Source organism: Anguilla rostrata, unplaced genomic scaffold, assembly GCF_018555375.3.
Source record: "Anguilla rostrata isolate EN2019 unplaced genomic scaffold, ASM1855537v3 scaf1092, whole genome shotgun sequence".
Classification (NCBI taxonomy): Eukaryota; Metazoa; Chordata; class Actinopteri; order Anguilliformes; family Anguillidae; genus Anguilla; species Anguilla rostrata.
The window spans coordinates 1-12,949 of NW_026986431.1; the positions used below are offsets into that span (position 1 = coordinate 1).

Consider the following 12,949-nt stretch of genomic DNA (forward strand, 5'->3'; position numbering starts at 1 on the left):
GTCCAGGGGAGGCAGCAGAGCATGTTATCTGTTATAGTATCAGAAAGCAATTGGAACTTAATTGAATGATATTCGCCTATGTACTGCATGTTCAAACCCCAGCCACATTTTCTATGACGCTTTTTACCCTCCACCATATCTGAAGAGTGGAGGGTCCAAGGTTTTCAAAACACCCCCATATCATTGAGACAACATGTCTAGGGGAGGCAGCAGCGCATAGTTGATGTTACAAGGTAGCACAGAATGTTGAAGTAATGCATTTTAAATTACTCTAATTCTTCCCTTAACATTCAGTTAAACTCATGTACTGATGTAATGTTATATTGGATATTGCAATAATAATGAAAAGTAATGGGTGTATTTTATCTTTAATTCTCTATTTTTGCATAGTCATTGTTAAAAATGTAGGGAATAAAATAGAAAAAATGAAGACATTTGTTTGTAATTAATATTTGTGTTGTGAATAGTTTTACAATGTTTGTGTTTAATATGGAAGTTGTTTTAATATTGTACAAATAGAAACCGAATAGTTCATATTTTAGGACAACTGCAGTCCTTAATTTCATTTTGCTGAACGTAACAGTGGTTTTATCGTCGGACATTTATTTTGAAATTTTCAGACCCGCGCGAAAGTCAAAGGAGAAATGATAAGTAACAGTGAAATAAACAAATTTGTGGGCAAAATTTGAGAGAAATAAAATCTTTGTGCACATAGAACAAATCTTTGTTCTATTATTTAAATGCATTAAAAATGGCTGCAAAAATAAAAGTGTTGCGTTTATATTTTTCTTCAGTATAAATTTGCAGGGGTAAATGCAGCACTGACAAAAACAGCAAAAAACAGTTTAAAAAATTTAAAAGTCACAAAAGGGCACAAATGCACAGAATCGCTAGGCTAACCAGATAGTTAGTTCCTGCCTTCCTCTTGTCCTCTGTGTTGCGGTTGGTAAGAGGAAGCTTCTGATGATGTATTACAGGACAGAATGTCCACTGCCACAGCATGGCGATTGTCCATAGTTAGCTACCATCTTTGTTATGTTTATTTTAATTTTATTAATTCTTATATTTCAGTGGTAAGGGCACATGATGGGGCATGGAGGAGAGAGAGGCTGCTACGTGAAAAAAACCATCTTGGCAATGATGTGTGAACATGAATCCAATGTAAATACACAGTCAGTTAGCAGGTTATATTTCAAGGTATTTCATAGAAGCTATTATATTGTCAGTTTTGTAATGAGGTGATAATATATGTGAAAATTCATGAATAATGAGATGTTCTTGAAGAAACAATTGATAGTTTAATTACAAATGTTCAATACATTGAGATATCTCAGTCATTTACATGATAGGCTTCATGACGGATGATGAAAAACACAAAAGGATCACCATTAGGTTAATTATTAGTGAATCCATAGATTATAAAGGTGTGCTTGGGTATATTACTGAAGCTAACCTCTAAATCAGGGTGAAAAATTAACTTTCAAAATGTATTTAAAATTTTTTAAACCAAATTTTTTCAGCCAACCCTGAATTTTTTTTTGTTTTTGTTCAAACAGCATTGCAAAATAAGGCTTATGATAGTTTACAGAAAGCGCATACGCAGTTATGTTTATGTTTTTCACCGATGTGAAGCCGACAGACAGCACAATGCATAGATGCAGTACTTGATTCGTAGATGAGCAATTCACGAAACTTAAAAGTACAGTACCATTCAAACTAACAAGGATTAAAATAATTTTAAATCACACAGTTAAGTAAAACTGTACTGAGATTCCAGGGGAAGTCTACCTCTGTGCCTGTGATCGTGTCCACATGTGCCTTCCTCCACAACCTCTGCATCAGCAGCAATGGGGACATGGTGGATGTGGAGGGGCTCGACCAGGAGGGGGAGGATGAGAGCCATCTCTACCAACCCGACGACTAGCTGCCAGGAGACTATTTAAAAGACAGACTGGCAGCTGCCCTGTCTGCTCCTGGTACTGCAATCCCTGCAGACTGGTAGCTGCCCTGTCTGCTCCTGGTACTGCCATCCCTGCAGACTGGCAGCTGCCCTGTCTGCTCCTGGTACTGCCATCCCTGCAGATTGGCAGCTGCCCTGTCTGCTCCTGGTACTGCCATCCCTGCAGACTGGCAGCTGCCCTGTCTGCTCCCGGTACTGCCAACTCTTCAAACTGGCAGCTGCCTTGTCAGCACCAAGTGATATTGCATGCTAGAACCCCTCACCTAACCTACATGTACATATAACCTATACATATTTTATTAGATTTAATTTAATAATTATGTTTAAAATTAGAATTATCAATTAAATCGCCAAATTCTTTGATGGGTCAGTCTGCAGAAAACTGGTGGAATCAACCAACAAGTCAAAACACGCTGTATATCAGGTTTTCAGATTAAATAATTGAATTCAATAAGAAGCAGTCAATTATATTCATGAATTGAAAACATACATTCTTTATTGAATGCAGGCACACTACTTCTAAATTACACAACAGAAGACATACAGCAAAACATTAAACAACTAATCTAGAAATACCAGGAAACAGAGAGAGAGAGTGATAAGATAGAGAGAAACGGATCCTCCAGACCTTGCCAAAGTATCACCCACTTCCAGTATAAGCGCCACAAGCAAACCAGCTAAAAACACGCAACCAAGGAACCACCACCAAAATAAAAAGAGGAAAACTCTTCTTCTTCCAGACTCCGAAACCAAACGCAACAGTCCAACTTTTTCCTGTGGCAATCTTAAATACCTTACCCAGCATGGCTTGAGGATGTTGCCCTAATTGGGTGATGCTAGGTTAAGGTTTAGGAGAGAAGGGAAGGGGGGTAAGACTACTTCATGGCAAGGACTGGCCTACCTAAAGATTACATTCAAACTAAAAGTAATGGAAAATTTTAGGCATGCAGGGTCTCTAACCCCCGATATGGTGTCCTGTGTCATATGCTTTGTCTCTTCTGAGGAGGTGAGACCCATTGATTGTCAGCCTAGATTAGGGTATCAGCGGAATTTCAAATTGCCCCAATCACATTTGCTTTGATGCTTGTGATGGGGAGGCCAGGCCACATTCTTATTTACTGTTTCCCTCTCTAAGGCCAAAATCTAAACACTACATATCCTATATGTCACTGATCAGACAGTTTAAAGTATGGCATAATTAACTGTCCCAAATTAGTTATAAGCAAATTAGGTCATGATAACACATTGTCACTTGATACTACCAATTACAAATGCTGACTGTAACTAAAAAAACAGATGCCAGATACACAAATTATTTACAAAAAACAACAAAAAAGGACCTATTTAAAAACTTATCTGAAAGTTCCATCAAACCCCGCTCTCCTCTTCTCCCTCTCCTTATTTTCATTTCTCTCCTCTCCAACAATTCTCTCCACTATATCCTTCCGCCTGCTGCTCCCATCAAAAACAGAAATAATGATGACAGTAACTATTTACTATTACTTAGATGGCAATGAGTCTGATGGTATTCAAGGCCATGCTTGACAAAGCACTGGATATGCTGTAGTTTTATGTCCTTTTTTGACTGATTTTACAGTTGCCATGAGTTTTATTGCTTTTAATGGTTTTATTTTTTATTGTTTGGTGGTTTTTATTTTTGATAATTTTTGTTTCTTTATGGTTTTTATATAGCCAGTTTCTCTTAACATTTATTGTAAAAAAAAAAAATTTAGAAGACAAGCTGAGTTGGGCTGAATGGGCTGTTCTCATCATCACTTTTTCTTATGAATGAATGAATGAATGAATCATTGTGTTTATATGGCACTTTTATGAAGTGCTTTACAGTGATGAGTGGGAACTCACCTCACCCACCGCCTATGTGTAGCTCCCACCTGGGTGATGCACAGCAGCCATTTTGCACCAGAACGCTCACCACACATTAGCTAAGGTGGAGAGGGAGAGAAAATTTTTTGCCAATTCAATCAGGGGATGTTTAGTTGGCAAGTTTGAGAGAGTCAGGTTTGGAATTTATCCAAGACACCGGGAAACCCCCTACTCTTGGCAACCTCCTCTTGGACTCTTGGAAGTCCTGACTCAATGTGGTAATTAAAAACCCCATGACACTTCATGGGGTTTTTAATTACCACATTGAGTCAGGACTTCGGTTTAACGTCTCATCCGAAAGACGGCAGCTATGTTCTTATGTCCTTATGCTGAAACTGCGCTCTCCTATCTTTTACAAATGACGTAGGTAATTAGCGAAGACGACAGAGACCAGACTAGCTCAGATAATGATCTCTGGCGTGTGGGAAAAAGGCGGCTGTTTTTCCCATGGTCATCCGCCCGTCAACGCTAGCCTTCCTGTTTGTCGTTGTCCCAAAAGCCAACCCGAGTTCCAATAACCAGGGACAACAACGGACAGTAACATCACAAATGCCACAAACAAAACAAGGAGTCAAAATCTACATACAATAACAAAAATATAACATTACAAACAATAAGACAAAACAGAACGCATTGCCATGTGTAGGCTAACAGGATGGTTCAGGCAAAAAACAGACCAGTGCTAGGCTACTCCTCAAATAAAAGAAAGCACAGATCTAAACCTCACTACCGGGGCAAAGTAAAAGGAGCGTCTTCGGGCAAACTTTTTCCTGCTCTGGTCTAACCATCTAAAAACGTGTTAAAACTAGGAAACTGCCTGACCACCTGCAACATACAACAGAAAAGTACCAAAACATACAGAAAACAAAATGTGGTTGGAGAAAAATGTCAAAATCTCTCTCTCAAAAAAAAAAAAAAGCCTGAGGTGTCTTCAGGCTTTATCAAGTTGACTGTCAGATGGAAAAATGAGAAATTACTGTTTACATATTTACTCGCTTTTATATAACCTTAAGAAATCATTTTAAATTTCTTTTCTAACTGAGAATTATTGGGAATGCATAGCCCCTCCTGTGCGTGTTTCTATTTTCCCCAGAAAACTGTCTCTGTATTTCTTCATTGTTTTTAGTCACTGTGACATGCTAGCCTTGAAGAAGTCAGAACATCTAAACAAGTCTGCATCTCAGAAATCCGATGTTTTAAACCAATCAGAGACAAGCTGCCAAACAGTTTGAGACAGACAGGTTTTGCGAAAATTCCAGAACCCGCCTTTCACCTACTTTTAATTGTATAAAATGAATGGCTTTTCACCTGTTCTGAGAGCTTTCATACAGACGTGTTGTGGCGCTGTGTGGATTCTCCTATTCGGCCGAATAAAGGTATCTGAACTGAATATTGTGTGTACGTCTGTTTGACTCTTCTTACCAACCAGGGGAAATGAAGGTAATTTCCACCACAGTACTGAGGGGGGCCTGTGTCTGTGTGTCTGAGGTGTGTGTGTATGCTCACTACAAACTCAATACCAATAGAAATTTTGGTGAAGGGGGGTCAAAAGTCTGTCCCTTCCACTCTGTCCCTCTCCGTGTTTGGTCAGATCCAATAAAATTCATACCAGCAGATTCCCCTGCAGGTACAGCACATTGTCATAGCAGTTCCACACTCTAAGACTTTTTCTCCTGCATTTCAATCAGGTCTGACCACTCTGTTCATTGGCAGAAGGATCCGATTCGGACATGAGGAGATGGGGATTGGTGGGAGAAGGATCCGATTCGAACACGAGGAGATGGGGACTGGTGGGAGAAGGATCCGATTCGGACACGGGGAGACGGAGTTCAGGGAGAGCGGTCTGGGTCTCGGGCTGGGTCTGCTGCTCTGCTGCTGGATATGTTCTGATCTTCAGCACTGGCTGCTTGGTAACGGACTACAGGCTCTGCTCGCTTTTGTTATTTGCAGTACTTCCAGAAAGCAAAGGCCCCCAACACCAGCAGCACCACCACCAGCACTCCCAGCACTATCCCAGCCACTGCTCCAGCAGAGAGAGGAGGGGCTAAGAGAGAAAGAGGGACTCATTTAGGAGAAATGGAGCAGAGCAGGTAATAATCAGGCAGGAACACTTCAATAATAATATTAATAACAATAATAAAAATAACAATAATAATAATAATACATTTACATTTAGCAAACATCCAGAGGGACTTACAAAAGTGGGACTCTGAGATGGAGCCCTGGGGAAGTCCTGTGCTAAGCACTAAGGCAGTGGGACTCTGAGATGGAGCTCTGGGGAACTCCTGTACTAAGCACTAAGGCAGTGGGTTTCTATGATACAACCCTGCCATGTTACCTGATGCAAGCAGATAAGTTAGGAAAAGTACATCCCTTTGGAATTCCCGAGATACTGGTTTGTGGGCCAGGGTTACCATCAGGATCAACTGTGTCAAACGGAGCAGGGAGGTCATTTTCCCAATGGCTTACAGCAGCCATAGCTCAGTGGAATAACAGAGTGGACCAATAAGATGCTGAGCCCTGCATCTGCACAAACACAAAGAGCTGAAGAGGAGGACCGTACCTGAGACATGCAGAGAGACTGAGCCGATAGTCTTCTTAGTCTCAGGATCGGTCACGTTGTAGACTCCGGCATCCTCCAGTGTCACACTCCTCAGCAAAAGGGTGTAGTTCTGGGCCAGAAGCTCACATCTCTGAGCACAACGCTCCCCATACCTGGCTGGGCCTTTATTTGCATTGAATATCAGCACCTCATCTGAACCAAGGCCTGCACTGAATGTTACCCTCACTGGGTCTGCGGCATAGAGCAGTATGGAGAGCAAACCACCGGCCTTCACAGTAAGGTTCTGGGTTGGGTGGCCTGTGAGGACAGGGAATTCATTTACATATTTGCATATTTCACATTTTCATGCAGGGGATATGAACACATTATCAACAGCAGTCAGCTTGATCATGTAAAAAGGTAAAAACAATACAGGGCAAATTATGGCATCCTACAAATTACTGGTGTCATTTCTCAGCAAATCCAAGGTACATTACGCAATATTTCTGTATGAAATATTTTTATGTTTGCACTGATTAAAAGTAATATAAGAAAAAATAAACACACCAGACCTGCTTGGCCTCGCTACAAAACTGAAGATTTAATTTTACCTGTAACAAAGAGACTGGCAGAATCTGGATTCCCACTCTCATTTGGACTATTGTAGAAGCACTGGTAGTCGCCTTCATCTGAAAACCGTGCCTGTCTGATGGTTAAAGACATGTTTCCATAGAGGGCTTGTTCTGGGGAAAGTGAAGTTCTGTTCTCGAACCCGGGCCCATATGTGATGGCGTTCTTATGGAGCTGGTAAACTTTCTCTCTGCCTCTCATCCAGAGGATATCCAGATCATCAGCACGTGTGTTAATTTGCCCAAAGCAAGGAAGACTGGCGGACATTCCCATCGCTATGGAAACATGTGATGGGACTGAAAGAGAGAGAGAGAGAGAGAGAGAGAGAGAGACAGAAAAAGAGAGAGTTGCTTGGGGTAGATGAAGGCCCTGATGCAGCATATGCTGTCCACTGCATACCACCGAAAGGCTTTTATACAGACTAGAATGATCCTGTCCCCCCAAAAACAATTGTAAGAATAATAATAGTAATATCCTTTGTCAAAAAACAGCTTTTAGGCCTATCAAATCCACAAGCACTAAAAACATTCACTTAATCTGTCGGAAAAAAGGCAACATGCACTGACCTCTAATTTCTAGTTTCACATCTGAGAGAGGGATCTCAGCCTCATCCTTGTACTGGCATTTGTAAATGCCGAGGTCACTGTACACCACGGGACTAAGGGTGAGGTTGTAGTTTCCCGGCTCTGTTAGGTAGAAGGATTCCACCCGTCCCCGGAAGCCGTCTCCAGAAGAAAAGGCTCCGGTGTAGAGTTCGGCCACATGCAGCCAGTCAGAAAACTCATACTGCTGAAACAACCACTCCACATCCCTGCTGGGGGCTCCATGGCAGGGAAGAGTGAGGGAATGGCCGAAGCTCACAAACATGCGGACAGAGTAGACTGGAGATACTGCCAGCTGGGCTAGGAGAGGGAAGTTGGATGTTCAGTCAGCATAAGAGGGAAATCTCACAGGGCTGGGCCTTTCATGCATAAGAGGGAAATCTCACAGGGCTGGACTTTTCATGCATAAGAGAGAAATCTCACAGGGCTGGACATTTCATGCATAAGAGAGACATCTCTCAGGGCTGGGCCTTTCATGCATAAGAGGGAAATCTCACAGGACTGGGCCATTCATGCATAAGAATGAATAATTTATAGTTTAAATCATTTAAATCAAATTTTTGTCCACCAATATGGCAGTTTTTATTATTATTATTTTTTTTTTATACATACAATCATAAGCATATACAATGCCGTAAAAAAGTGTTTGCCCTTCACATGAGTGGCCAGTCTGCCAAAATTTCTCCCAAGAAAACTCACCCAGGAAGTTAGAAAAGATCTCAGACGAACACCAAAGAACACCCCTCAGCGTCAATCCGTGTTCAAGACTCCACAATAAGAAAGAGACTCGGTAAAAGTGGAATTCATGAAAAAGCAACAAGGTGGAAACCACTGCTAACCAAGAGAAATATCAATGCGTATCTCATATTTGAAAAAGAAAGAACCTGCATGGTCCCCAGGCATTTTGGGATAATGTACTATGGACAGATGAGTCAAATTGGAACTTGTTGGATGACACGTGTCCCATTATATCTGGGGTAAAGCAAATAGTTTTTTTTTTTTTGAAGGTAGAGATTGAAGATAAAAATGCACGTTCCCCGTCAAATTCACTCCAGCACTTCGTATACCTAGTCAAGTTAGGCTACTAGGCTAAATGCTACCTATTGCTAAAAACATTAGGCCTTCTACAAAATGTGGTATGAATAAACAGACAAGCTGGGCAACTTATACGTTATCACTAACATTGTAAATAGGTTTACGTGGGTAAGGGTGACAAATTCAATGTTTTTTCTGGTGGTAGGCTATGTGTATACATATAATAAATGACTCACTGACTTCATGCATTAGTAATACATGTGTAGAGACTCCGCACATGTATTAATAATGCAGAGAACTCCAAAAAGTTGAAGTAGCATCCCTGGCTGGGATGAGACATTTTCTTGGGAGCATTGAGCAATGTGCGGACATCAGCTTTTAATGCATTTAATGTATCCTCGATCCAGAACCTGCAGAGACCTGCAAGTTTTTCAAATCCCCCTTTCTCAAGTCAATTCGCATCCTGCCCATTTTCTATAGCCACTTTTGAAATTTCACTTAAACGACCTTTAGGGTAAACATCCCTATTAAGCCCACCAAATCCGCTTTTCAGACATTTTTTATATATACTGCCCCAATTTAAGTGAGAACATTTTAGTTAAAGTGAAAGTCTAATCTTTCATTTGAAGTGTCAATTAATTTATAATGTTTTTATTGTTTAATTTGTCAAAATATGTCAAAAGTCTGGCATGGGCTTAATGGGTACCTAAAGTACCCTTTCATCCCCTGGGTGTTCCAAATAAACCCATTTCATGATTTGTTGATAAATAAATATATTTTTAAAAAATCTATTCAAATCTGTAATCTCTTAGCTCTCAATAGCTATTTTCATTTTGTCTCCACTCTTATCCTATGGCCTGTAAATGGCATTTGAAATAGGCGTGACCAGCCTTTTTGCTGTGCTGTCAACACTGAAAAAGCTAAACTTACAATATGTCTTCTTTGGAATGTAGCCAAAAAACTATTTACAAACAAAATCAAAACTATAGTGGAAATTACTTTTCAATACTTCATCCTTCAATATGTGTTGTCATTTTGTCTGTATCTCTATCCTATGGTGTGCTGTTGGCATTTGAAATTGCCCAAAATTTCTGGTCCAGCCAGCTGGTTGAAAGTGCAGGTGTTTTTAAGATTTCTGAAGACTGACTGACTGAAAGAAAAACAATTTGCAGGTTCAATACTAATGTTCTAAGGATAGTGAATGAGTCAATTTCAGGATCACATTTAGGCTAGTAGTTTGAAAACATTGTAAAAACACATTTTAAAACCATTCAGTTCATTGTGGAGTAACATTAAAACATACAGTTCATTATGAGGAGACATCAGTCATAACATCTTGAAGCTCTTGTATCATTAGCCTATAGCTTAAACAAAATAAACAAGAAAGATGTCAACATTTATGCAATTTCTACTTCCTCCTAGACTAAACGTAGGCCTATGCTCTTTGAGGTGATTGTATCGTTTTAGTAAGGCTATCATTTGCTCCATGTAGCCTATCTTAGTAGTGTAACATAACGTTATAGGGTGGTCTAAGCTTTATTTTATTTGTTTGTTTCAATCTTTTGTCCACGTTGTGGTAGTCTTTGCTTGCCAGTCTTACGCTAACAAGTCTTTCATGGCTTTCATCTTGTTTTTATACAGATTTTCAATGACCTCATGATTGCGCAAATAGAATGGTCCAGGTCCCTACAGCCCTGCTTTGCAGAGGATAAACTTGCGCTTCTATCATGCGTGGACATGAACTGTAGTTCTTTCGAGTTTTAGTCATCTCAAACGAAAACTCATCTGAAAAGTAAAGATTAAAAAATTATTGCTAATGTTAAGACAGAACATATGTCATGGTTCTGTGTTTCTGTCTCTGTTTTTCCTTGTTGGGCCGCCAGATGGCGGCACTTCTGTTTTGTGTCCTGCTTGTTCCCCTGTTAATTGTATTATTGCTTTCAATTATTTTATTATTGTGTCTCGTTGTTCCCACCCTGTCCTGGTTTGATTGTTAATTGTGCCCTCCTGTGTCTTGTTGGTTTTCAGTCTATTTAAGTTCTTTGTCCCCTTGACTCAGGTGCTGGTTCCTTGTGTTTGTTCCTGATTTGTATGTATCATTTTTTGTTTCTGACTGTGTTCCTGCCTGCTTTTGAACCTGCTTGTGTTCTGCCCTGTTTGTGGTCCCTGTGTCTGGTACCCTTTGAGTTTTTTGAGTTCCTTTACGTGTTTCCTGTTTTTTTTTTTTTTTTTTTGAGTTTTCATTTGTTATGTATTTTGTTTGTTCCCATTTACTTATTACAAAAAAAAAACAAAGTCTTTCATTTACCTTTGAGTCACTTTTTTTTTTTTTTTTTTTACTATGTGCTTGGGTCCAACCCGTCAACCCTGACAACATAGGCCTATCCAGAATGAATTGATCTATACAATATCACTGATATTTAAATATGGGTATTAATTACCTGAATTATGGAGCTGATTCATCGGGTAAGGTCAAAATGAGGGAGGAAAATGGTTCAAAGGTCAAAAGGGAGAAAATCCCCATTGAAACACATTAAAGTGGGAGCAGGTGGGCTTTAAGGGAATGTATGGTTAAAAGACAGTATATTTTATTCTACTCGCATCACATTAAGAAAAACAACCATATGAAATAAATCTATATATAGTGCACTAACATAACCTGAAAAGTATGAATTGATCATGCAGAGAAGTAATTAGCTATACTCCTTTACATCACACTGTCTGGGGTGGATTTTTTTGCTAGACCAAGAGTCCCCTTTAAGCCCAATAGGCAAAAATGTTAATTAAAAAATAAAGATGAACACACACATTTATTGTCTATTTAACAGTATAATATAAACTGCATACAAAACTAAACTATACATGCTTATGCTTTGTCATTGCAATGAACCATACTATGTAGCTACTGTATTGATGTAGCATGTGGTCTGTTTGCTATGACGTCACATGTTAAAGTTACGGTAAAGCCACACTACGCGGCGACGGGCGCGACCCGCGTCCCCACAGTCGGCTGTTTGTGGGCGTGTCACCTATTTTTGACAGACAGTTGTGTTCGTTAAATGTTGACCGGGTTTAATATCGTGTTTCATTCTATTCTACTCACACCACATTAAGAAAAACAACCATATGAAATAAATCTATATATAGTGCACTAACATAACCTGAAAAGTATGAATTGATCATGCAGAGAAGTAATTAGCTATACTCATTTACATCACACTGTCTGGGGTGGATTTATTTGCTAGACTAAGAGTCCCCTTTAAGCCCACTAGGCAAAAATGTTAATTAAAAAATAAATAAAGATGAACACACACATTTATTGTCTATTTAACAGTATAATATAAACTGCATACAAAACTGTAAACTATACATACTTATCATGCTTTGTCATTGCAATGAACCATACTATGTAGCTACTGTATTGATGTAGCATCATTCAAAACACTAATCACTTAAATTTTGATAACAAATGAGTACTTACCAAAAACAGGAGTAGAAATATACAAAAAACTTTATTTTCGGAGGGTACCAAAATCATCTAAGTTTTTTTGCAACTTCTTCTAGGATCAGCAGGCACATGGCACACGTGCTTCGATAACTCAATGTCGACAAATCTGATTGACTTACAATAAAAAGTGTCATTTATGTAACAAGCAGCTTCATTTGAAGAAACATCACACAGCAAAAAATGTAGTTTTTTGTTTTTTTTTTTAAATTTGACTCAGAAGTTGCAAGTGGGCTTAAATGGTACGTGGGCATAATAGGGACGTTTACCCTCCTTTAAACCTTTTGAATCCAAACACTTCCATTAGTGCCAAATGCACATGTGTAGCTGTGTTACTTTACATTACATTACAGGCATTTGGCAGACGCTCTTATCCAGAGCGACCTACAACAAAGTGTATAACCATAACCATTACTCACCCAACAGGACGCAAAAACTTGCAAATCTCATTACCGGCTGGGAATCGCTACTGAAACGTGCAAATCTCATTACCGGCTGGGAATCGCTACTGAGACATACGACTAAAAACTATTAGTAAAAGTATTACATGAAAATTCCTTAATTTAAACTGTCTCCAGTAAATCAGACGTCTTTTCTTCGCCGTGGCTCCACTTGCTAGCACAGAATCACGCTGCACATTCAGCAGTGCGAAGCTATCCCCAAAACTGAATGCTAAGTTGAGATTCCGGTTCTCCTTACCATTTTTTATCTTCCTTGCAGTTGTTGCGGTTTTACTGCCAACTACCGACTGCCAACTGACATCTGTTCCATGGGGAAATTCCAATTGCATG

The 12,949-nt window shown here is 39.6% G+C and overlaps 1 protein-coding gene across 2 annotated transcripts in view; it reads right to left on the reverse strand.

The window, feature by feature from the left end:
• Positions 1-5,071: 5,071 nt before the first annotated feature.
• Positions 5,072-12,949, reverse strand: part of LOC135247150 (uncharacterized) — a 39,243-nt gene continuing 31,365 nt past the window's right edge. Inside the window, exons 5-9 of one of the 2 annotated variants that reach the window (XM_064320433.1) lie at positions 7,583-7,918; positions 6,998-7,312; positions 6,408-6,704; positions 6,183-6,270; positions 5,072-5,888 (exon numbers count right to left, since the gene is read on the reverse strand). In XM_064320433.1, the coding sequence (XP_064176503.1) occupies positions 5,738-5,888; positions 6,183-6,270; positions 6,408-6,704; positions 6,998-7,312; positions 7,583-7,918 (1,187 nt within the window). In that variant the 3' untranslated portion in view covers positions 5,072-5,737. The remainder of the gene's footprint in view (positions 5,889-6,182; positions 6,271-6,407; positions 6,705-6,997; positions 7,313-7,582; positions 7,919-12,949) is intronic. The other variant, XM_064320434.1, reaches the window with a different exon arrangement.